Genomic DNA, 26265 nt, shown 5'->3' with positions numbered 1-26265 from the left:
GGCCGGGCCCCACTGCCCCCCGCTTCCCTGTGCTGCACAAGGTGGCTGTGTTATGAGGCCCCAGTGAGTATGGGGCTTTTTTTTTGAGTCCCGGACTGCTGGGGCTGGGGATGTGTGTATGGGTGGGGGATCAGGGAGCTCTGCTGCCCTGTGCTGCTTGAAGGGGCTCTGCTATGAGGTCCCAGAGCCCCCAGAGCCCCTGCTACTGCTGGTGAGTGTGAGGCTTTTTTTTTTAAGTGCTAGGAGGCTGGGGCCAGGGGGGAAGCCATCAAGGAGCCTAGGAGTGCAAGCAGGGGATGGGGCTGGGTGGAGCAGTCATTGGGGGATCTGGGGAAGTGGGTAGGGGGTGGGGCTAGTGGTGGCAGACATTGGGGAAGCTGGGGGGTGCAAGCAGGGGGTGGGGCTGGGTGGAGCAGCCATTGCATCGGCTGCAGGAGCTGGCAGGGGGTTGGGCCAGGCAGGGCAGCAATCCGGGGGCCTGGGGGAGGAAGCCGGGGTGGGGCATGTGGCCTCTGTTCGGGGGTTGTAGCCATGTGGGGGGCAGTCCTTGAGCTGTGCATGGGGGCAGGGGACCACCCCTCCTAAGCAGCCCCATGCACAGTCCCCTCCACAATCCACCCAAACATACCCACACACCCCATGGCCCCCCATATCCCTTCACAGCAACTCATCCCCCCTTCTTCAGACAACCCCTCTCCTGCAAATCCCACATTCCCCCAGCACACACCCTGCATGCCCAGCTGCCAGACCGGATGAGACCTGCTGGCAGGAGCTGTGGCTGTAGGGGCAACTGTCCCCACATCCTGGTTAGTGAAGGGGTCGCAAGGAGCTCTAACAGCTCTCTGGCAAGAAAACAAAACGCAAACAGCAAAACATAGATATTTAGAATTCATTTTATTATGATGATAGAGACACTGGTAGGCTTCCAAATTGATTTAACACTGTAGATATATCAATAAAACATTGCCCAACTGATTGCTGTCTCTCTGTCTCTCACTCTCTCTCTCTCTATATATATAGTAGTCTTTTGTTTTAATTGTGCGGGAACGTGTATTTTGGGGTATTTCACAGAGTGACTTTGGGATTTTTTTATCAGGGATTTTTCAGTTTTCAAATAGGGAACACCAGAATTCCTGCTAGGGAAGCAAGTGGCAGAACCTACGGAGAGGAGCCTGTTTAGAGCTGGCGCCTTGGACCCAGCTGGAGGTGGCTGACCTTCTGGCCAGTTGGGGCCAGGAGGACATGCTTTGACAGTTCAAAGTAGGCCACCACTCTGGGGACATCTTCCAGGCAATAGCTGCCCAGATGGCCGAGCAGGGGGCACACGTGGCAGTAGTGCCACACAAAGGCCAACTCTGCAGCTACAGCTCACTGGCAGCTGGCCCAGAGGGGCAGATGCCTTTACTGGCAGTGCAGTCCCCATCCAGGTCTGGCAGGTCTGCAGCAGGTCACAGCCAAGCAGCAGCCCCCACTGCCAGAGTGCTGCAGTGGGTAATGGGTGCAGGGAACTCTCAGGGCTGCTTCAGCAGTCCAGCTGGCACAAAGGGTAGTGTCCCCAGGTACCAATTGTCCACACCCCAGAAACTTCTAAGAGTGAGTAGCCCAAAGCTACTTTCCAGGGCAGCTTTTTGTACTTCTGGTGCCAGGTCAGTGCAGCTTTTTATACTGCTGGGGACAGCACAGGTGCTGGCCCTGGGCTCTGGCTTCCCCTGGCTGTAGATCCAGGAGGAGCCAGACAGGGTTATTTTGCCTGAAGTGGCACAATTTGACCCACACCAAAGTGCATGTCTGGGCACATGCACTGAGGCAAAAAGCCCTAGCTCAAATTTGTACCACTTCTATTTGAGCTGCTGCAAGTGCACGTGCTTGCACGTGTGTAAGCATCCTAAGGGTGTGGCTACAAGAATACTTGGAGGCCTTTGAAAAGGGGAACTGTTAAAAAGGGCAGCAGCTGGTTTATATAAATACTTATGTGTGAATGAGCTGAGAACAACTCAAACGTATCAAAACCCCTCCAGCTTTAATACTGTTTCATTCAGGATTAAAGTTGGAACAGTTATGCTACATTTGAATCACTCTCGGTTCATTCACACATGACACGTACCAGCTGCTACCCATTTGAAACATGCCTATTTGAAAAGGCTTCAAGTCCTTGTGTGGCCACTTTAAGTAGTAACTTAATACATGAGTAGATCATTTAAATTGACAAGATTCCCTACACAGTGAACAATGGTAGCGAAATAAGCATTAAAACCTAGCATACTTTAAAGACTATTTTATCTGCGTTTGTAGCAAATAAATGAAGTCCCTGACTTTTTCCTCTTGTATACATTGTACTCATTCATTGGTAGTAAATACAATAGATTAATACTATGACTTAAAATTCAAAGTTCATTAAACTCAGCTACCACAGTCACACCAGCCTCTGAGTCAGCATTGCACTCATATTAGTGTATAAAGCTCTAATCGACCAGGGACATCCCAAGTATTTACATTTTTTAAATGTCATCTCAAACTCCTCTTAAGCATCATTGCTTCAGTTCTTTTGCAACAACATTTATATCAATAATAAGCATGACACATAGCAATATATACCAAAGGGAAACAAAGAAGCTAAAACAACAAATTTTGGACCTTTCCACATGAGCCACCTTCATGGTCTCCATGGTGTAAAAATCAATTTGCAAATTAATTACAGGAAAAGTTAGACAGCGCTACCAAAAAAACCAAGTTATGCTACAAATGTTAACCACAACAAGCACAAAGAAGGAAAACAGGAAAGGAGGGGAAGGTTTTGAGACATCACTGCAGATTTTGTAAAATCCATTCCACAAAATTAACAGATTTTTTTAGACGAGTTGAAAGATTTTAGAAAGGAGTCTCCTTTCTGTTATGACGTATGAACCCTGTCCCATCGGTGAAAAAAAGGGAGAAAAAGGGCCCTGCAACAGGCCTAGCAGAAATATTATATTGGGTCACCAAGAGCAGAAACCCTTCTTCCCACACCTCAGAAAGCATGGTTCCAAGGGATGTTTTAGCACAGGGTTTGCAGCGCTGAATGCGACTCTTAAATAGTTGCACAGTAGTGCACACAGGTAGCCTGGGCAGGGCATGCTGCTTCTGGAGTTTCCCAGAATCAGAAGGACCCTTTTGCCATTCTTACTCTGGGACTGCACATTCTGTGGTGCATTTCCTGAAGGAGCAGTGCAAAATCTTAGACTTCAGGTAGCTAAGAAGAGACTTCCTGATGTCTTAATATCTTCATATGTCCATGAAATAACTCACTCCTACATGGTCTCTTCTAACAAAGTTAAAGGACTTACTCTTCAGGTCAGAGGGAAGTGATCTTAATGCCAAACAATAATGCTATTGATCAATAATGTGTTTTTCATTCTCCAGTCTATTTCTCCCTTTATAAGTTTCATAGATTTCATAGACATTAGGGCTGGAAGGGACCTCGGGAGATCATCGAGTCCAGCCCCCTGCCCAAAGGGCAGGAAGTCAGCTGGGGTCATAGGATCCCAGCAAGATAAGCATCCAATTTACTCTTGAAGGTGTTCAATGTAGGCGCTTGAACCACCTCCGCTGGCAGACTGTTCCAGACCTTGGGGGCTCGGACAGTAAAGAAATTCTTCCTTATGTCCAGCCTGAAACGGTCTTGCAGGAGTTTGTGACCGTTTGACCTCGTCATCCCATGGGGCGCTCTGGTGAACAGATGTTCCCCCAGATCCTGGTGGTCACCCCGATAAACTTGTAGGTGGCCATCAGATCACCCCTGAGCCTGCGCTTTTCCAGGGTAAAGAGTCCCATGGCTCTCAGCCTGTCATCGTAAGATCTGTTTTCCTGACCTCTGATCATGCGCGTGGCTCTCCTCTGGACTCTCTCAAGCTTCTCCACATCCTTTTTGAATTGTGGAGCCCAAAACTGGACGCAGTACTCCAGCTGCGGCCTCACTAAGGCCGAGTACAAGGGGAGAATGACGTCCCGGGATTTTCTCGAGAAGCATCTATGGATGCACGCCAGCATTTTGGTCGCAAAAATGCTGGTAATAAGCAATGCGATGCTTACTAGCCGCAGCATCGCATTGCAGGCTCATGTTCATCTTGTGGTCAATGATGACCCCCAAGTCTTTTTCTTCTGTAGTGCTAACCAACGTAGCACTGCCGAGCCTATAAGGGTGCTGCAGGTTTTTCCTCCCAAGGTGGAGAACCTTGCATTTTTCGGTGTTAAACACCATGAGGTTCTCGTCTGCCCATTTGCTGAGCTTGTCCAGGTCAGCCTGGATCACGCGCCTATCTTCTGGCATGGATGCTTTGCCCCAAAGTTTGGTGTAGTTTAATGAGATATATCTCAGATTACACGATTCAATATGTCTTTAATATGCCATTCTTGGTGCACCCGTGCATTGTTAGTTAATGTTTAGACTTCTGGGGTTCATGTCAGATCTGGACCATTGCCTAGAATCTGACTAACTGTATATGGATAAGCAACGGAAAGGGAAAATGTTAGAGCAGGGGCAAGCAATTATTTCAGGCAGAGGGCCGCTTACTGAGTTTTGGCAAGCCATTGAGGGCCTCATGACAGGCAGCCAGAGGCAGATAAGTATTAATTTTCTAAATTTTTTAGGGGCCCCGCAGGCCAGATAGAATGACCTGGCAGGCCTCATCCAGCCCACGGGCCACATTTTGCCCACTCCGGTGTTAGAGGCTAAACAGAACTGCAGCACATGTATGTAAGGGGATTGTACAGACTACTCTCTAATTATTTTCTCATTGAAGCAAAGCAAAAAGAGAGAGATGGGGCCATTATGGTTCAATGTGCTGCCACTGACTCTAGCCTATAGAGGTGACCAGCTGTATAATAGGGAATATACCACAGCTTTTTTACAGATGGTGGACAAAATTGCTCCATCTTGGAATCATCCAAAAGCAGTTTTATTTGGTTCAGACTAGGCTCCTATGCCAAGCTGTGCCTAAATCATTGCCACAATAAACAGAACTTATTTATGGTAAAAGCATGGCAGAATGGTACCTTAGAGATGTAATTAGTTCATTTTCATAAGAATTGGCACTTCTTAGATTTAGTTTATCATCAAGGTTTTGTGTAGTTAACTTTTTTTTTAATGATCTACCAGCACAGCCTATCCTGATCATTCAAAAAAAATTAACTGGACCCCCAAATCATAAGATTTTTGAGACAATTTAATGTTTTTTTAAAATGTTACTATATTCTCTGTGCTTTACATTTGAATACTAGTTTTTGAAACAATATAAGGTGTGTACAGAAGTTGCTTTCTTGCAATTTAAAGTGCATTTTTGTGATGACTTAACAGAAATGCACAGCCTTACAAATGGATACAGCACTTTAAATTAACCTTTGTTAAATGACATATTAAATTTGAAGCACTATATTTTACAGCACTTTAGCAACCTACAGTGCTTTAAATAATTCCTGTACTCTGGTTAAATTTCTAACCAGTGGAGAAGTCCCAGGACTAAGGACAGACATTCAAAAAGCATGAGCCCGAATTAATTCAACCTTTGCAAGTTGGTCTAACGTAGCTAGGCTGAACCAGTTTGTAACCATACAAACATTCTCTCTGGACTGAGGAAATTCAGGCACATGCCCGCAGTGGCTTAGGCTAGAAGCTGGGAGGTGCTAGAGCAGTCCTCCCTTCCCTGCCGTAGTGCTGCCATAGTGGCGGGTCTTAGCTAGGCTGGGGTGGGACCTCTGATTAGGGAGGTCTGCCTACACTATCCCAGGTTTTTGCCTGTTGGCTGCTGAGGGGGCGGGAGTGTTGCCAGATCCCAGCCCTGGGCTCCACTCTGAGGCAAGTGGGTGTGTGCAGTGCATGCGTCTGTTGATGATATGGAGCTTTTCAATCTCCTTCCCTGCTTCTTTATACTGTCTGGATCAAACTGACAGGCAAGCAAGCCAACAGGCGGCTGATAACAGTGGTTATCACCCCATCAACAAAACAATAGCCTATCTCCATTAATTCAAACTCTTCTTAAACAGCTTACCAGCTGACCTGTTGGTTAGCTCCAAAAAGCTCCAAGCAGTCACTGTTCTGTCTGCCTGTTCCAGTGAAACTGGAGACACACACACAGACATTTCTCGGCATTAGCTAGCATACCATGTGCCTAGGGTCTGTGGGGTTGGGGTCTGTGCTGTGGGAGATGGTAGGGGTGGGATTCCTGCTTGAGCAGCAAGCAGTGGGGGAAGGGGAGGAGACAGGGCAGGGGGAAGCCAAGCAAACCCTGCTGTACCTGCAGTTTCTACTGGAGCTCCAGTGAAGGAGGAGGGGGAGGGGCCTGCCCTGCTGTGGGGCAGAGAGCCCCGCCCAGCCCAGTGAGCATGCCAGGATGCTGGGGGAGTCTGGCTTATCTTAAACCAGCAAGGGGTCTGGGACAGGCATTGCATAAAGTGGTTTGAGCCAAATCAGTTAAATCTGGTCCTACATTCAACCAGGTTTATCTCTAACCAGTCTCAGCCATTTTCAAACTGGTTTATGTTTACTGAACATCTATTCTGTTACAGGTTTAAACCATTTTCTTATCACTTAAACTGGTTTATGTGTAATGTCTGCCCCTAGCCCAAGAAGCTACAGAGCGGCCCCTGCCTCCTACCTTGAAAAGTGCAGGAAGGCTCAGAGTCTCCCCACCCCAACCTGTACTTCTCTCCTGTTTAAGAGTGCTGTAACTATAGTGCTATAATAAGTGCTCTAAATTACAATGCTGTAAAATGTGCATGGAACACTTCTATACATGCCTATAGAGTGTAATGAGGTTACATTTTCAGTACTTTCCCCAAACCTGAGAGTTAGAAAATCTTTTTCAGGAAAACTGAGCTTTTCATGTAACTACCTACCAAGTGAAGCTGGAAGATCACTAGGGAAAGCAAAAAATAAGTGAGTAAGACTCAAAAAAGAGGGCTGCTAACACTAAACCAATGTCAGACTTGTTTATCCTCATATATAATGCAGTAAATAGTTCCATTTATTTTTAGAGTAAAAAAATACATCATGTGCCATTCCATCATTGCAAGATATGGAAGCCACTGCAATCAATCTTTGAGCCATTTCTGTCAGTTTTAGGGTTTTTTACAGTGCCAGTCACTGAGGTATCTCAGTGTTGCTTAGTAATGAAGTCTCATGAGAGCTGTCTAACATTTTAAAATGTTCTGTCCCATCTCTTGTAGAAAGGAAAGGCAAGGAGCTAAGAAAACCCTTTTTAGATGAAACATACAAAACATTATTGCTAGCATTCCAGGTATTTTTTTCTTTTTAACCTATGGAAGGACAGAAATAATGATTTTAGTAGCCTAAAATTACGAGTTTTTTCCACTTTAGCCCCTTGCAACTAAACATGTAAAAAACTGTTTATATTGCTGTCATATAACTGTGCTCAATCTGAAGTACATGTTCAAATTCTGTGCATGTTTCAAGGCTAGTTGATCACATTTAATTTAAATTATTCCAGATTCCTGAGGTACTGTTTGTGAACCCCCAAATCCCATTAGAGTCAGTAGAGTAAATCAGTATACTAATGAAAAATCTTTATTTTAGGTTTGCCATGTGCATGGACATGTTCTCTTGCCTGAAGCCTGAGTTTTATATTGACTACTGACTGTTAAAAAAACAGCTGTTCCCCATAGCCCTGCTTCAGCTATATGTTCAATCATGTGGTTAGTTTATATAAAAAGCTGTATTTTGATTACATTTTCTCTTCTTTTACCTGGTAATGCAGTGTGATCTGGATTGTGTTCTGATTTAACTGTTTTCAGCAGAACTATTAACTACAGGCTAGGACCAATGAAGAACTTAGATACTGTAATTCATAACTTTTAGGGGGTTGGCCTGGAATCTTTTTTTTACCATTCACATTCCATGTTTTTAAGGCAAATGAAACTCAGTTCAATAAGAATAATTACTTTTATACTTCAAAACTTTACCAGAAAGAGATATTAGAATCCCAACAATTTAGATAAAATAAAGTAAAATTCTTTATCTTTAAAGCATCTGAGTAAACAGATAATTTATGTACATCTAATCAACAGCCCTGGATCTATACTTTAGATAACTCTAGATTACTTTAGATTAAGTACTCTTAATAGGAATAAGTAACAGCATCAAGATTAGCCAAGATACCTGATTGTACCATGTCAGGGACAGCCAATTTCATGGACTCAGTATCATGACAATAAGCAGAGTCTGGGAATGTAGCTAGAGAGATACAATGAGCAATCAAGATAAGCCAAACTAGTTTTTCAGTACTGCTTGTTACTAGTTTACTTTTTTAAAGTATTTTGATTATGGTTTGATTGTAAGTTGTCCATTATCATAAGCACCTCACGCTATGTATTGACAGGATGTAGAAATGTGGCTAGATATTAAGTTTTCTGTAAGCTTATAAAATTCTTCTTGAATTGTTTTCTGTTGGCTCACCTTGGCATGTAACCATACAGACTGGGCATGAAGCAGACATGTGATATTTATTATTATGTTTAGTTGAGTGCTAAATTAAGGTCAGGTGCCAGAAATAATTCTCACACCCAACTCCCACTGACTCGTGGGTTAGAACATAAATTATTCCCATCTGTGTTTTTGCATAGAGGCCCAGAAACTCAGTCTTGACTTCAGGGTTTTTCAGTTCGTTGTTGTTGTTGCTGTTCTTGCTGCAAAAATATTACAAATAAAGAGATGGAAGGAGTTGATCCAAGTAGGCATAAGGCCAATATGGTGCAACATTGTACTTGAGGCTCTCCAGATTCAAGTGCCCTCTTAAGGTAACATTATGATGCTGGCAAGAATCATGCTCCCATGCAGCTAGCAACTTCCCATCAATATTCTTTCAAGATGGAGTTCAGAGTTGGTGGGAGGAAAAAGTGCTTAGCTAATACTGGGTTAGCAGTACTATCTATCTGTTGAGCACTATTGAGAATGGAGAGACAATACCATGACAAGATGATAATACCATTTCTGATAGAACACCTGCAAATTGGTTGAAAGGAGTATGCTGTAGAGCTAAAACCAAATACTGAGCGGCTGTTTTACCAGCCTGAGAAGAGAAGCAAAGCTACACCCATGTCCTTTAAAGGCCTTGCTTCAGGATACAATTAAACCACAAATAACATGAAAGAGCTTCTCAGTAACCCAGTGCTGGCTACTGTCTCAAAAGCTTTTCCCTTACTTCCCTTAACCAAGGGAAAACAGAACACACTTTTAGCTCCAGGGCTTCACTTTCTGTTGCTTATATATCCTGCCCAGCCACGCGACAACAGATCAGTTAACCCTTTCTAGGCTGTCATTTTGCTTGTCATAAGTACAGTCTCCTGTTTTCTAAAAACAGCCCTTTTTCTGACAATCCTCTATGCTTGTTGCTCCATTCCATTAAACAAGTAGAGAAGAACTGGTGACCTTTTATAAGAATCTTAACATCCACATTAATGGGAAGAAATAAAGGATTTTTTACATTTGTGGTGAGCTTGTTACATTTTAGGATGCAGAAAACTGTAATATGGATCATTAACCAAGAGACACCAAAAGAAAGTACTTCTTTTCATTGCTTTGGTAGGTGATAAGCATTCTACCAGGTAGGAAATGCCTGTGGGAAGCAACTATTAGCTGACATACTTTTTTAAGGTTATAATAGTTTCATACACTTCTTTATTTTGTATAGATTCTTTTATATTTTCCTGTTTTTTGATGGAAAAAACTGAAAATAGGGATGAGTATTTAACGGGTTTTTCTTCTTTAGGATTTCATAAATATTGTTATAAAGAATATCAAATGAAGCTGATTTCTTTGCCTGGGAGAATTAAAAAAATATGTTTTTCCTAAATTGGGATATGTTTTGAGTAACCTACTAGGCCAGTAGCTTATTGGCCTTGAATCTTTTACTTCATTTTATCACCAGTTATGTTCTGCTGAAAACTACCCTATCTACCTGATAGGCACTTGTACAGAGAAGAATGAGAAATTAAAATCTAACATTTCTTGTACTTTTCAAATTCAAAAGTTCTCTTAACCATTCATGATGTGGGCCTAAGTTGATACACTGGCATGCCAGATAAAAAGCCTTATAAAAGCATTAGTAGGCAACTGTCAATCCTTTACATCATGGTATATGCATAATAGGTTTAGTCACCAAGACCTTGGGTGCATACGCCTAGACAAGAGCATAGAGGAGTGGAGGCTGCCCATGACCTACTATTCCCCTTTTAGACAACGGAGGCAGAATCAAAAAGCCAGACCATGTCCAGACGTTCAGTGCCTTGACGATTGTAGCTTCTGCCAGAGAGCAACAGATAAGAATTGCTGCTGACTGCCTAATACTACAGTGAGGTAAAATGTGGACTCGTTATATAACTAGAAAAACAGGTTTTATTCAATTCAATATGATAATGAATAACACAATCAGGATCTGCTTTTTCTTGATAGTGCATTAATTTTATTCTAGACTACTCCTACACTTTCAGTTTTCAATATGACAATGCGTAATTACGTTTCATAAGTTCTCAGAGACAAAGCTGGAGGTTTTGGCAGTTAGGTAGAGAGTAATTGGAGTTTTTGGCATCTGTGGAGGAGTGTCAGGCAGTCTGAGATTGTGGGATTAGCATATAATAGCTGGATATTTCTTCTAAAAGACTAGAAATAATATAATCAACACTGTTCATACCCTACTAAAGTACATAAGGCAGCTTATACCTCTCAGAGCTATTCTTCAGACTTTCTAGACTCAGGTAGTCACTCCAATTTTTATTCGAGTTCATGTTCTTGAGGTTTTCTTCACAACCGTAATGTAGAGACTGATATTTTGTACTGATATATTAGACAATTGGTGCACAATTCTTACAGCAAAGGGTAATTTCCAGTGCAAATCTTGTAGCAGTAAAATACATATGGCCATGTTAGAGCTGAAAAGGATGTGGACACACCTGCCAATTAACTTATATTAAGTGCAATGTCCAATTTATTTTTCTTTTGATATCTGTGTGGAGTATATTGAACAATATTGATCTTCATGTGTCTTATTCTGTGCCCCAAAGATAACTCATCCATAAACAGAGATGAATTAGTAGTATTTCTAGAGGGAATGACTTTTGTAGATGAAGCATTTATTCAGTTGCACGGCAGTATTGTAACAAAGAGCTCTCCTGGGCCTGGAATATCGACTGCACATCATAGTTCCCTCTTGGCTGTTCCATATTGATCCCATATCTATCTGCCTCAACTCTTCCTATATTTTTAGGTTGAATAAATTCTCTGTATATTTAAGGATAGAAAAAAACTTTTACATGAAATTTCTGCTGACCTGATGTGAGGAACCAAGTTGAGCTGTTTAATGTCTGCAAGTACGCCTCCTTCAGGTTTTATGACAGTAGCCACTATCTTTCTGGGGGAAGAATAGCTTTTACAAGTTGATGGCTTAGTTGCCAGTTTCTTAGGGGTTTTGGTAAAAATTAGTCCTTGCAACTTCACTGCAATAATCCTGTTTGAAAACATTCAAAGATTATGAGCTAGATACTGTAGACATGAGGAAAGCGGCTTTAAAAAGTGACATTTTTAATAATAAATGTTGGCACTTCTTTATTTCCTTCTGTTTCTTAAGGTCTTACTGTTCTAAGTTTTAAGATTTTTCTTGTAGCCTTAAGGGTTGTTATTTTTTCTGTTCTCCCTTTTTTTTTTTAATGAAAGCTGAGATTTTCCTATAATAACATTACTCCAGGTCATGGGGCTGAAAAAAGCATTATTGTGAAGTAAGACTCGTAATAAAATCATATGAATTGGCAACACTAACACTGATTTCATAGTTACATTCCTACAACTTCCAAATAAAGATTATTAAGTGGAGAGAAATCCCTTCTTGCTCTCTCTTTCTGTCCCTCATACACATGCACTAGCCTCCTCACATCCACATTAACTTTCCCTGAAACACACTGGCCCATACCTATATTTTATTTTGAAAATGTGTTGAGACGCGGACATTCCATGGATTCCTAGGCACTGAGTATGCCCAAGCGACTCCAAATGTAAAGGTGCTAGAAAAAGCCATTACAACAGAGAAGTGCTTTTCTGTTTACCTCCATGATTTGCAAACTAGTTGAGTACAGCAAGCTCTTCAAGTCAAAACCTCTCCCAAATCAAATGGCCCTGAAGAATTATATTTATAGTGCTTTCCCACGCATCTGTTATATCACAGGGCTGTCACCTAATACTTTTTGAGCTGGACATATGGGAACACTGTCATATCATCTTTTTGTTTTCACCCACTCACTGTCACTCCTCTTTCCCTGCCCCCCTCCTAAAAATCTGTACACTAGAACAGGGGTAGCCAACTTGAGGCAGGTATGCCACAAGTGGTACAGGCAACCTCTATGTATGGCACATGGCAGACAGAGGAGTGGGCAGGCAGCACAGGGGCATGGAAGCAGAAAGTAGATCAGCGGGATTGGGTAAGGAAAAAAAGAAGAAAATAAAAAGCAGAGCAGCAGATCAGGCACGGAGCACAGGGCAAGGGGAAGAAAGCAAAGTAGCAGATTGGGCAGAGGAAGGAGTTCAGAATGGCACTCAGGGATGGTGCAGGGCTAATTTTGTGGCATGCCTGCTAAAAAGATTGGCTCCCCAATACACCAGAAAATTATGCTCTGTTTAATATGTCCCTTTTTCCCCTCATTACTAGATGCTTATCCCAATTCTGAAGTGATCTATGTCTGGACTAATAGTACTACTACATCTGTGGTGGTGGCAGAAGACGGTTCACGACTCAACCAGTATCATCTGATCGGACAAACTGTAGGAACTGAAAACATCAGTACCAGTACAGGTGTGGAAGAATGCAACTTTCTACCACATAAATATTAACAGGAAAAGCGGCTGCACTGGGGACATGCCCGAAGGAGAAGCTCCCAGCTGCTGAGTGGGGGTGTTGGGAAAGTACTGTAGGCTCCTGGCTGCTTGCCAGGGAGATTTGGGAATTGTCTGTAGGTCGTTAGCAACTACATTTTTTGAAGCTGCGAGCACTATTGTTGGCTTATCCCCTTACTAAAAGAACGACCCCATTTCTTCTATCTCAATCCTAGCTTTAAAATGATTTGTTAGACAAAACCATTTGGAGGCAGCTGTTTTGTTGCTGCATGTCCAGGAGAGGGGAGGTGCTAGCTCCAAGGAGTCCCATTTTCTCTGTAACTGGAAATGGAAGTGCCAGATGTGGCAGCACTTGGGAGACAAAGAAGCTTTAATGCCAGCCAGCAACCCATGTGAGCCCCTCCCCCTCCTTCATAAGGCTTCCATATCAGAGCAGCTGAGGGCTGTGATTGGTGAGACTACTGTGAGGCTTGAGGGGGGAGAGATGAAGCCAGACTGGACCTGTGAGTCATGTGGTTTCTGCAATATACAGGCTTTAACAGGTTATATAATACACATGTCTTGAGAGTATTAATAGAATGGAGAGCACAGTCTCCCGTGATTGGAAACAAAATATCCTGCCTTTAAACAACAGTTTTCCACGCTTCCTTCATTTTCAGTGAGCTTTTATAGAACACATTTGAACAATACTCTATGTAAAAAATAGCAAATCACCAAAAGGTAATCGAGGGAGACACAGGCCCTTCTTGTCATTAGCTGAAAATTACGTCCTCTGAGGCCTAATTCAGGATCAGGAGGAGAATATACCAGATTGGCAAATATCCTCAAGAGAGAGACTTAGGAGAAAGAGGCTTCAAGCATGCATGTACACACACATGCATACACAAACACACACACACACCCCTACATGCAAATAAAGGTTGTTAGGATCAAGAACGGCAGGTGTTAAATGCTTTCCTTTCAAAATCAACCAATCAAATAGACATGCTGAAGATGGGACCTGCTCAGAGCTCACCTGTATTTGCTGCTAATTCTTCAAAAATCACAAAGCAAGGACAACCTTGTACAGTACAGGGCAGCTACTAAACAAGGTTTCCATCCTTTCCTGTAGCAAGCTCTACCCTCACTTTTAATATCCATCAAACAGCTACTAGACAAACCAAAAAATCAATCAGATGTAAAGATGTCAATATAGAAAGAATGACAGTAACTTCCATAACAGCAACAAGTCTCAAGAGGAAAGTGAACTGTCTCTCATTAAAGAACAAAAACATTTGGTTTCTTACCAGTTCACCAACATAGCTGCATTGTTTTCTGCAATGAACGGTATCTCTCCTTTTACTTTCAGTATTGTCAGGCAAAAGGTCCAGAGGAGGTACTGGGACATGTCCTGGAAATGTATCCTCCTCCTTGGATCAAGGAAACAATCCAAAACAGGCAGCAAGCACTCCAAGAATGTCAGCTCCAGGTCACTTGTCACGCTCAGCTGTGTTTGTGACTCATTATAGGAATCCAAAAGTTTGTGCCCGGTACCCACCTCTCTCCTGTTTTCTAAAAGTTAGGCTAATACATGACTGCTTTCCAGTTTCAAAATGTTATATGCATGTTGTCCTGTGTTACAGCTGGGCTGGCTGATTTCTGATTGCAGGGTAGATCACAAAGAGCAGGACACAGATTGTAACCAGGGATTAACAAAATACAAAAATCCGATTTTACGCAGGGAAAGCATCAGTCAGCAATAGATTTTCTGGACTTCATCAAGCTCGCAGTAGGCTAGTAATCAGGGTTACTTATGAATGGATGCTTAAGGCATTTCTTCCTTCTAACAGAACTGGTGATTGTGGAAATGAAAAACAAATCACTACTGCACAATCCAACTGTTAGGATCTCTTCTAACACATGGGAAACCCACAACCCCTGTAGCTCCACAAGGAAGTGTTTGTTTAGATCCAAATTTCACACACCACAATGTCTTTATTGCTATTGATTCAAAGACAGGCTTTTCAGACAACAATGAAGGCTGGTTGTAAACCAATCCTGCTGGATACTGCAGATTTTTGCACCTGAGTCATACTCTTGGACCCACCAACCCTGGAAACTGTAATACTTTATTGGTGCCACATTGAACCAACACATAGATCCAGGTAGATCCAACTGCTTTTTGCCCCCAAGCTCCCATGTTTCAGTGCCAAATAGAAAAGTTATTTAATTATTTGTATTGCTTCAAACATTCCTAAAAAACTGACATGTCTTGGAGTAATGCAAAAAGCTTAAATCTGGGACATGGATTCAGTTGATTTTTTTGTAAACAATCCATTAAATTCTTTGTGACAGTCACATATAGTCACTCCATGCTTACTGCACTGAAACATCCCCAAACCCTGCACGGCCCGGCTTAATGATGCTGCAAAAACCAAGGTCTGCTGGACCTGCCAGTATCTGAACCCAAGATTCAAAATTCCATATCCTAAATGCAGACACATGCAGCTACTTACACTGCACCAAACAACCCTCACTTCTTACACCCCAGGGCTAAAAAGTGATGGAGGCAAGGCATTAATTCTTCTCAGATACCTAGAACAGGAGATAGAGCCTGCTTATTGCCCCACAAAATTCTACCTCTGGACTACAAAATATGGCAAACTGTGCTTAGTTCACTAAAATATCCCAATCCCCAGCACATTCTGCAATTGAAATACTACAAAAACCCAGGCCCAAGACATAGATTCTGCCAGATCCTGCTGATTTCTGCATTCAAATCCCCAAATTCAGTAACCTGACTAGAGAACATGATTGGATTCTCCTACTACACTACAAAATGCTGGACTTCTGTAGAGCATCACAGCACTACAAAAACACATGAACCTGTCAGTTTTTATACCCAGTCATCCTAATTCCATTTTGTAGATACAGAAATGTCCAACTTATCCATGCACAACTGCTCTTGGCACATGAGCACACAAAAACAAATCCAGGGCACTTATCCTGCCAGTTCCTACAGTCTTGTGCAGCAGTGCCTCAAAAATAGATTTGACACCTGGGTCCCCATGATGAGCTGTGGCCAAAGCACTAGGTGCCCAATTATTGCTGATTTTTTTCCTAGGCATCATAACTGCAGGAGGGAAAATGCTGATTTTATAAACCAGCTTCTTCCCAGTATAAGGGCAGAACAGGAGACAGTACAAAGGTGCTTGTTGGAAAATGACTAGATGCTCAATGTTGGCATCACTAGTGGAGGGGTTAGTGTCTTGATTCTGCATAACAAATTGTGGCAGGAATTGGCCACAAAAGGTTTTAAATGTGGGGACTAGGTCTCTGTGTTTTTAAAAAAAGGCTGACCTCCAGTTGTCTTTTTATCATAGCATAGCAACATCTATTATCTGATGGTTTCTATCTGTTTTTGACTCCACCCTGTGAACTGTACCATCAAATTAGACATCCTATGCTGCCACACCTAACTGAGTGGCAAAATACAGGCTTCAACATACCACTGTGCAGTTGCATCTTGAAAAATATATCTCATTTGTGGACTCTGCTTGATCCAGCATATTTTTGGCACCAATCCACAGATTAATCCTGCTAAACAGAGAGCAAGTGCAGCCCTGTCTAGAGCACAAAAAGGGCCATGATGTCTGGTGTGGGATTACTACCAATCAATGTGTATTGGAGATTATCCAGTAGGGATAAACTACCCAATTTCACACCAGACCTTCTCCCTCTCCCCATCCCTCTTCAGCAAACCTTTTCACAAGAAAGTGACAAGCCAGAAGAAGGTTCTTCCCCCAGAACAAAGGCTGAGACAGTCTCTACACTAGGTAAGTGCTAAACTGTTTAGGAATTTCTAAATCAAATTCAAGCCCTTAAACTTCATCTTGAAACTCACAGGCAGCCTGGGCAGGTCCTGGCAGAGTAACAGGTGCTCTGGTCACCAAAGAAGGCAACTACATTCAGCTCCACATTTAATTTTGGGTGGTTTTAAGGAATACATTTATGTAGAGATACTGAAATAGTCTTAAAGGGGCCTTGTGAGAGCTCTAGACAGCATTCTGGGAGCAGCTGATTGAAGAGAATATTCATAAAAGTCAGACAGGTATTTTAAAAGGCACCACCCTCTCTGTACCTACAAGGCAAGGCAGTCTTTCTAGACTGAAGGTGTTTGGCAGTTTTCACGTTGCTCCTTTCCTCAAGTCTTTGCTGACTTTCCCCATCACAACCTCCCCACACCTTCAGAGGACTAGTCATAGGTAAGGCAAGGGGATACACCTTACATCAGAGTTTCCCTTTGATGTTTTACTATCACTGGGTAGGAACAGCACCTTACATCAGAGTTTCCCTTCTGATGTTTTACTATCACTGGGTAGGAACAGCACTGGCATGCAGGTGGAATGATCACATCTGCCTCAAAGTGGCCCACAGTCTCATCCATTACTGAGAGGTTGCACAAGCTGAAGATAGAATCCAGAACACTTACATGTCAGATGCAAGGCACGGACTAGGCCTGTATTACAAATTGTTAAGAGTACAGCTACATTACTCATGAGAGTGAAGAGCTTTGGCTGACCTAGGTGTTCTGTCGGATCCCCAAGTGAAAGCACAGTTATACCTCTAAAATTATGTTTTTACCAATGTCATTTATTTTGCTTATAGGAGCTGGGCTAAGTTAGGTTGGCAGAAGTGTAGTTTTGTTGATATAAATTGTATCCACTCTACCAGTGCTATATAGGTGTAGCACTATATCTCCACATATCTACACAAGCAAAACCCTCCTGATGTATAGTCCTTCCCCTAACTAATCAAGTTCACTCTCTTTTAGAAACAATCTATGCTGCCTGCCAAATTTTTTCAGTCTAATATGTCTCCTCCTTTAATGGCAGGTCTAAAGAGGACAATAATCAGTTCTATTACTAGGAATTGTAGTTAGCCTTTTAGGTCAAGCAGTAAAGGTCTATAAAGTATTTGTCTCTTCAGAAAATACAGTATAGGATACAGGAACATAAGAGTGGAAGTGAACACCCATTTCATCATATATTTTCCTCTGCAATAGCAGACTGCCATTTACTAGATGGTAAATACAAAGGGGTACATATGAACATTCGTACCCTGGCACACACATTGCGTACCACAGAGATTCCCCCTTGCATCCTGTTGACAAACTTAGGATCTTTTGTGCACCCCCTCCCCCTCACCCCCCACTCCAGCTTCAAAAACAAAAATGTCCCAAAAGAAAAGAGAATGAGAAGACCTAGTGCCGTAACAATTCCTCATCCCTGCAATGGAAGACAATTTGTTAGATAAAATATGGCAAGATGGAATATAGAGGATGTGGCCAAAAGGTGCCAGGATCTGGCAGAATTTGGGTGTCAAATGTATATTTTTGCCACACTATCATTCCAGTACATATCAAAACTCAGGTATTCCAAGCAATATAAGAGTTACATATTGCTCTCTAGTTAAAGCAGGGGTTATCAGAGTTCTGTTTATGGCAGGCCACTTAATGGGTGGGACATCATGCTGAGGGCCACATAACAAAATTAATCCACCATCCAGCAATACCTTTCTGTTCAATAGATGTAACATAATATGTCTTGCATAAATAAAGTTACAGTAAGGAGAATCCTGCATCACTGTTTAACTAAATTGCTATTGAAAAGACAATGGCTATACACTCAGCTAGTTCTGCTGAAGGTGGCTATTCTTAAAAAGTCCCTTCTTGAATGGTGTACAAATGCATCACAGGCCACACTGTGAGAACTCCTGACTTAGAGGATAACATATAAGCTTGTAGTAACTATTAGCTTGATCCAGAAGTCTCCAAATGTATGATGGCTAATTGTAAATTATGTGGGCATCAGGATATCCCAAGATTTGGATCTTTCTGGGGGAGCAGGAAAGACAACAATGTCCTCTAAGTAGACAGAGGAATTTGTTTTTCCAGAGACCAAAATTGCCTTGATTCAAGTACCTAGTACAGGTTCTTATGGTAGTGGTGTGACAAACCTACTCACTTTTTTCTGGAGGTCTGGTTTCCTTTTTGGCATTACATTGTGGAGGCTTATATCTGAAAATCAGTTAGAACCGACAGGTTCCAGCCTCTGAATCTAGACAGGTGCAGTGCCATGGAACAAGGATGCAAAGAGGTCCAGAATAGCTTGGTGCAGTAGGAGTGTTTGACTGTGTTCTGCATCTAGCCAATGGTTACTTGGAAATTAGGTGTAAAGATCAGCAGGATCCAACTGCTTCTGTGTTCCTAATGTTGGTATTCTGTGGCACAATGGACCAAGACTGCTCAAAAATCAAAAGATGAATGGTTTCCCTGAGTAGGAGGTGAAATTTCCAGACCTCAGCACAGACACCCAGAAGATATATTACTTTTCAATAAAAACTGATTTCTACCCACAACTGATTTTTTTCTACTCCTAGGTGAATATACTATTATGACAGCACATTTTCACCTGAAAAGAAAGATTGGTTATTTTGTCATCCAGACATACCTTCCATGCATTATGACTGTGATTTTATCACAAGTGTCATTTTGGCTAAACAGAGAGTCTGTCCCTGCTAGAACTGTCTTCGGTGAGTAGTCTACTTCTTTGTTATGTTTATTAAAAGTTAGTAGCAGTCTAATAGTCAATTTTCTGCAAGAAAATAATACCTCAATAGTATTTCCTGTTCCAGGTGACATTTTATTTTCCCTAGTTCTGTGTCAATGCAAATTCACAGGTTCCTTCATGATAAGTTGTCTAGTCCTTTGGTTCAGTTCTGATGGAGATTACACAAAAATTGAATGAGGGCAGGAGAAATCAAATCTGTTTGTTTTATTTTTTTTCATGTGCCTACTATAGCAAGCTCTAAACTGTTGGCTAGATAAAACAAAATAACATGGTATCTACTATCATCATCAGTGTGAGAAGATTTAATGCAAACTCTAGGAAAGGCATTTGAAACACTGATTTTACTTCAAAAGTTTTGGTATGTTTGTTTTTCACAATGCTAATCTAGAAGAACCATAAAGAGGTTAATTAGTGGCAATTACCCCTATTACCATAAATACAAATTAATATAATTACTCATTTACAAAATGTAGACATATTGCAGAATTTATAATAAGAAAAATCCTTCTGGGAACTCTAAATCACTTGAATAATCACCAGAAGATTGCTATTAAGAAGTAAGTAAATATTTTACCTAAGACTGTTGAAATATGAAATACAACTAGCTGGAAAAGAAATGGGGTGCAATAGCAAGTTTTGTACAATGGGCAGATTTCCTACTAATAGGAAGTCAAATCTTGCTTCTGTTTTTCATACAAAACTCCCTATTGGGACCTGTTGAGAGTTTTGCTTAAAAATCAATGGAACACTACAGAGACCAGCTACTACGAGATTAAAATAATTCTTCCCTAAGGAACAGCTATGTAAATACAGTGGCATCTACAGAGTTTATATGGATATACTGAGGACAAAATTTGGTTTCTTGAATAGTTTAAGTTTTTTTCTTGACAAGTGGAATCATTGAGGGCAGAGACAGAAGTGCAGCTCCCTGCCCACACTATTTTCAGAATAGGAGGGAGGGAAGGGAGCAGAGGGAGATCATTCTAGGGATCCTCCAGCCAGTGCTGGAGGATGGGAGGGGGCAGGGGTGAATTGGAGTGCCCCTACCTCAGGGGGCTCCAATACTCCCACCCCACCCTCCAGCGGAGGCTGAAAACCCCCCACACTGAACTCCCCTCTGCTCCTTTTTCCCACTTCCATTCTGAAAACAGCTTGAGCCTGGCAGGCAGCGCAAACAGGAGGTACAGAATATGCTATGTTTTCAAATGTCTTTATCTATATCCTCATGCAATAAATGTTCAGATTTTTGCCCAATCAGCCATTTTTAAGCAGTCTGCAGCCATGCACTTGTGTTTGGTCATGGCTATAGACCATTTCTGTGGCCAGATCAGGCAAAAATTGTCACCTCTGTCTCCACCCTGAGTGTTGGCCATTGTGTGCATCCAGATCTGGTACCTACAAGAGTTCAAAATGAATGACTAATAATTATCTCATTCATAGTTTCTTCACATTGTAAAATAAATATTGAAATTCTGACTTCCTACAACAGCTATGGCTAATGATTTTGATTTATTAGCTGTCTGTAGGGTAAAATGACATCCAAATTTATTTTTACTTCCTTTAATATTCTTTCCTGTTCAGTTGTTCTACAAAGTTTGTACTCTGTCGTGGTTTAAATCCAGTAGAAAAAAAGTTGGATTTGTTAAGAAATTTACAAAAAAATAGCCTAACAAGTATTAAGCAGACAAATGCATTAAAACTGGCATATATGGACAGCAGGGAGCTGAGCAGGGAGGGAGGAATCTGTATGCCATTGCTGTTGTCCCTAGCCAAGCTGGACTTCTTGCACAGCTGCTCCCCACAGCTTCCAGCTGGAGTGATCTGACTCCCAGATGACACAGGCATGGGAGAAGCCGCAGAACTGGTCCTGACCTGCTCTGGTCCCACACCGCAAGAAGCAGCTGTGGTAGTACACAGGTTCCTCCTTCCAGCCTGCTTGCTCCAGCCAGCAAGAGAAACAGTGGGGAAGGGAAGCTGGGCAAGGAAGGAAGAGCTGCATGTCACTGCCACTGTCCCCAGCCAAGCCCACAGCTGCTCCCCACAGCTCCCAGCTTGAGTGGTCTCATACTCAATTCTAAGACAAAGCTTGTATTTTTCCCCACGTTGAATGGGGGAGAAAAAAACCTTGTCTTCAAATCAAGTAAATAGGGTACATAGATTTTATGGTGTGTTAGTAAGAACTGCTGTAAACATCAAAGTAAGTTAATAAAATAAATAGAAAAGTTTGGTTTTCCCAACTAATCTTTGTTCACAAGCTTGTTTTTTAAAAGGCTTGTATGCTATAACCTACCTCTTGGGGGAAATTTCTATTGTTCAAGAACGTACCAGGGACTTCTAAAATGGATATGCTCAAGTACTTTTTTGACCAAGGTTTAAATGACAAAACATCCCAAGGCTTATAAATAGTACTAAACTTACTTTTCTCTTTTTTTCCTTTCTAAAGGAGTAACAACAGTCCTTACCATGACCACCTTAAGTATCAGTGCCCGCAACTCCTTGCCAAAAGTGGCCTATGCAACTGCCATGGACTGGTTTATAGCTGTGTGCTATGCCTTTGTGTTTTCTGCACTGATTGAATTTGCAACAGTCAACTATTTTACCAAGAGAAGTTGGGCATGGGATGGAAAGAAGGCTTTGGAAGCTGCTAAAATCAAGGTGCTTGGTGTACCCTTTCTGACAGCCCTAAGAAAAAGCACTGGGACTCTGTTTGAAACCAATAATTGCATGTATAATGTGCACCTTCTTCATGAAAAAGATTTCTAACTAACATGTATTAAATGGTCACAGACCTTTAGATGACAATTTACAGGGCATACTGATTTCTTATGTTCAATCAGATACAATTTTTGTCATGTGTGGAAAGTGGCCATTTCTCTCTCTCTTTCTCCAAGGCTAGGGACAGACATTACACATAAACCGGCTTAAGAGAGCAAAAAACTGCTTTAAACCTGCAACAGAGCATAAGCTCAGTGCACATAAACCAGATTCAAAATGGCTGAAACTTGTTTAAGGTAAACCTGGTTGAATGTAGTATCAGACTTAACTGATTTGGGTCAAACCAGTTTATGTAATGTCTGTCTTAGACCCCTTCCTGGTTTAAATTAAAAGAGTCACCCAGTATCCCAGGTGCTTTGCAGCCCTGGGTGGGCTGGGTTGCCTGGGCTGTCTACTCCAGGGAGTAGGGCTGGCCCCACCCCTCTGCTCCTTAGCGAGAGCTCCAGTGGAGACTGCAGGTACAGCAGGGTCTGCCTTGCTTCCCCTTGCCCCACCTCCCCTTGTCACTTGCAGCTCAAGCAGGATCCCCCCTCCTTCCTTCCCTCCCTCCCTCCTATCTCCCACAGCATGGACTCCAACCCCACGGACCCTAGGCATGTGGTATACTAACTAATGCGGGGAGGTGTCTGGGTATGTCCAGTGTCTCTCAGTGTCTCCAATTGCACTGGGACACAAAGACCAAACAGTGTCCACTTTGGGTTTTTTGAAGCTAATCAACAGGTTAACTGGTAATGTCCTCTGTTTCTTCCTTGCAAAAAGCTGTTTAAGAAGAGCTTGAACTAATAAGAGAGGCTTTTGTTTTGTTGATGGGCTGATAAATGCTGTGGTATTAGCCCCCTGCTGGCTCCCTCTCCTGTTAGGTTTGCAGAAAGTATGAAGAAGCAGGGAGAGGGAGATTGAAAATCTCAGTATCACCAACAGATGCATGCACTTGCACTGCGCACCCCCACTTCACCTCAGAGTGCTAGCCTGGGGCTGGGGTCTGGCAACCGTCACACCTGTTGAGCAGCAAATGGGGAAAAGCCTGGGATGGTGCAGGCAGCATGGGGGTTTACACCCCTCCCTAATCAGAGCATCCTGCCAGGGCCTGGATATGTCCCCCTAAGCTCAGCCTTGTGGAAGGGAATGGAGGACCTTCTCTTCTACAGTGCTCTAGCTCCCCCCAGCTTCTAGCCTGAACCACTGCAGGCATGTGCCTAAATTTCCTCAGTCCAGAGGAAATCTCTGTGCTGTTGCAAACCAGTTCAGCCGAGCTAGGTTAGACTAACCTGCAAAGATTGAATCAATTTAGGCTCAGGCTCAGTCTGTCCCTAGCCCAAAACTTCTGTTAGAATGTTAAGGGGAGCCTTCCCAAAAACTATACAACTAGCCCCCCAAATTAGAAGTAGTCAATAAAAAGAGAATTTAGTGGAATAACGAGGTACCAGATAAATGTGTTGCCCTATTCAAAGATACTTTCTCAGGCCACTTATATCATATTCTCAAGATACAAGAACCCCAAAGGACAGTTACTCAAGATAAAGCAGTTTTCCTAACAGCTAAAAAATGCCCTCTCTAAAGAGAGTGCCTTCATTGGGAATGGGCTGGATCAGTGGCACAACCCATGGTTTGATGACCTCTAAAGATAAAGTTGATTTAACAGATGCCTTTAAAGACTACAAGTCTTAAAATGACTGTGCTATGGTATAGTGGATTTTTATCATCAAAATTAAGGATGTGAGCAGACATAACATAAAAGTAGTGCCAGGTAGAGTCCATTTCTACTGTCACTGAAGTCAATGGCACAGTTCTTATTGAGTTCAGTGGGTCAGGATCCTGGCACAATGGCCAGAAATTCAAATATATATATGCACACTGCAAATTGAAATTCAAATATCCTAATACTATTAAGTTTTACCAAATAAGCCCACACTGAACGTTTTTATTTTATCCCCTATGAGACAACAGTACAAAGGAAAAGTAGAAAGGATCACATGGCTTAATAAATTGTCTCCTTTGGTGTATGATGTCATGTTTGTAACATGGCAGCTCTCCCAAAACACTGATATCCCAGTGCCTTTAGTTCACCTAGGCACACCCAAGGTAAATTTTGCATTGATAAAGGAATCTGTGTATTTACATGGTAATCTGGATTCCAGTCCTAGTTCTTGTTCAGCATTCATTTATATCAATCGAAGACGATAAGGGCTGCATAAGAGTTATGCTGGGAGTTGAAATAAGAACAAAAAAGGATAGTTGTTAGCATGATGGTTAATATCCTGAGAACATATTTTTATTTGTAAAAACACTATATCATGTTTCCTTATTTATGTTACAGAAGAAAGAACGTGAATTACATGCAAACAAAGTGATTAATGCCTCTAGCACTGGAAAGACGATTCCCACACCAAACATGCCAAAGGACTCAATTCCATCTGTGATATCAAACAGTGCTTCTGCTCCAGTGAAACCTGTAGAAGAAAAGCCTCCTGAAAGCAAAAAGACTTACAACAGCATCAGTAAGATTGACAAAATGTCTCGAATTGTTTTTCCAGTATTGTTTGGAACTTTTAACTTAGTCTACTGGGCCACATATTTGAATAGGGAACCTGTTATTAAGGGGGCTGGTTCTCCAAAATAAACTGAAGGACTCTAAAACCACATGAGCCATAATAAAGCAAATGCTACCAAGGAGAATTTGAGATCCAGAAAACTTTCTATATTTGGGCAATATTCTTCAGGAAGTTTTTGCATGTGTAATAATATGTACAAATTATATTGCCTTGATTGTTTCTACATGTAAACTCAGATGTTTCAGAGACAGTTACATTACTTACTACAGCAACAGATCTTTCTAGAAGAACAGAAGACATTGATATGGCTTCTTTGCTGCTCAGTATCTTGCATTGGTAGTTTACAAAGAAAATAAGTTCTATTTTTTAGATGTTAACATGTATTGCATATCTGTGGGTTTTATACTTCAGATATACATACTTCATACATACATAGGTTTAATGTATATTTTACAGAAGTGCTCCATTATTGTCATTGGATCAGATATTATGAATAATACAGGTTGTAAATGTAAAAAATATAATAATAATAAGACTACATATGTCCACCTTTCCTCATTCAGAGAACTACATTGCTCCACAAATAAGCCTACTTGGTAAGATTTTCAACTGCTGGAAACTGGCATAGTAAGCTGAATCTTTCTGGAGCAATGCTGATTTACACCACTTAAGAATCTAGGTCACAGATTTCAAGGAGACTGCTTGAGGGGTATAAATAAAAGTGGCAGAATCTTACTCCTCAGGGAAAGAATAAGTTATTTTTATTTATTGCTGATAATTCTCATTTGTTATTTCAAAATTAGACATCAATTGCATGAAAATATCTTTAAAAATAGATTAGAAACATGTTTGTGCTGATAAAACTTTAATAACAGCAATGTGCATTTTCACTAGAGTACAATAACGAATTTGGACATCCTCCCACGGAGAAGAAGAAGATGTTATATGAGAAGATGTACATAATAAATAATTATCATAATTATGGATTAATTATTTCTTATTCCCAAAAATGAAAAACAACCAATACTAAAATAGATGACAAAAAAAAGAAAGTTATGCTTCATGATAGAGAGGTTTTTCAGCATGAATATTGCCATTTAGGTCTTTGCACTGTCCATATGAAACTTTTATAAACCTCCTTGCTGCTGCCAGCGTGTTTTGCTTTGATAATGACTGAGAAAATGTAATTTGAGTTTTCAACTTTTTCCCTAGAAGTCTTTCATTGCTCCGGTAGCTTTTGTAATTAATCTCAATGTTTAAATAAAAAATACATTCAACACATGGTTGCAAAATGTCATCCTTTACTAAGTTATCATTTAAGGGAAAAAAACGTGCTGTGCATTTTTTTTAAAGATTTAAACTAATTAAAGGCATATCCTGGCAAATACTTACCCAGGTAAAACTTAATGCTCATGAGTACTTTCCATGGGACTACTTATGCAAATAGAGTTACTTAAAC

At 41.5% G+C, this 26265-nt stretch overlaps 1 protein-coding gene across 2 annotated transcripts in view; it reads left to right on the top strand.

Annotated features, from left to right (window-relative positions):
* GABRA5 (gamma-aminobutyric acid type A receptor subunit alpha5) overlaps positions 1 to 26078 on the top strand; it is an 89647-nt gene extending 63569 nt beyond the window's left edge. Inside the window, exons 7-10 of one of the 2 annotated variants that reach the window (XM_090064899.1) lie at positions 12684 to 12827; positions 19289 to 19441; positions 21923 to 22134; positions 24572 to 26078. In XM_090064899.1, the coding sequence (XP_089921025.1) occupies positions 12684 to 12827; positions 19289 to 19441; positions 21923 to 22134; positions 24572 to 24874 (812 nt within the window). In that variant the 3' untranslated portion in view covers positions 24875 to 26078. The remainder of the gene's footprint in view (positions 1 to 12683; positions 12828 to 19288; positions 19442 to 21922; positions 22135 to 24571) is intronic. The other variant, XM_090064906.1, reaches the window with a different exon arrangement.
* The last annotated feature ends 187 nt before the right edge of the window (positions 26079 to 26265 follow it).

The sequence above is a fragment of the Crocodylus siamensis genome, chromosome 1, assembly GCF_052110815.1.
Source record: "Crocodylus siamensis isolate JL-2025a chromosome 1, ASM5211081v1, whole genome shotgun sequence".
NCBI lineage: Eukaryota > Metazoa > Chordata > Crocodylia > Crocodylidae > Crocodylus > Crocodylus siamensis.
Note: the sequence above shows the minus strand (reverse complement) of the source record. Positions and strands in the feature narration are given on the sequence as shown.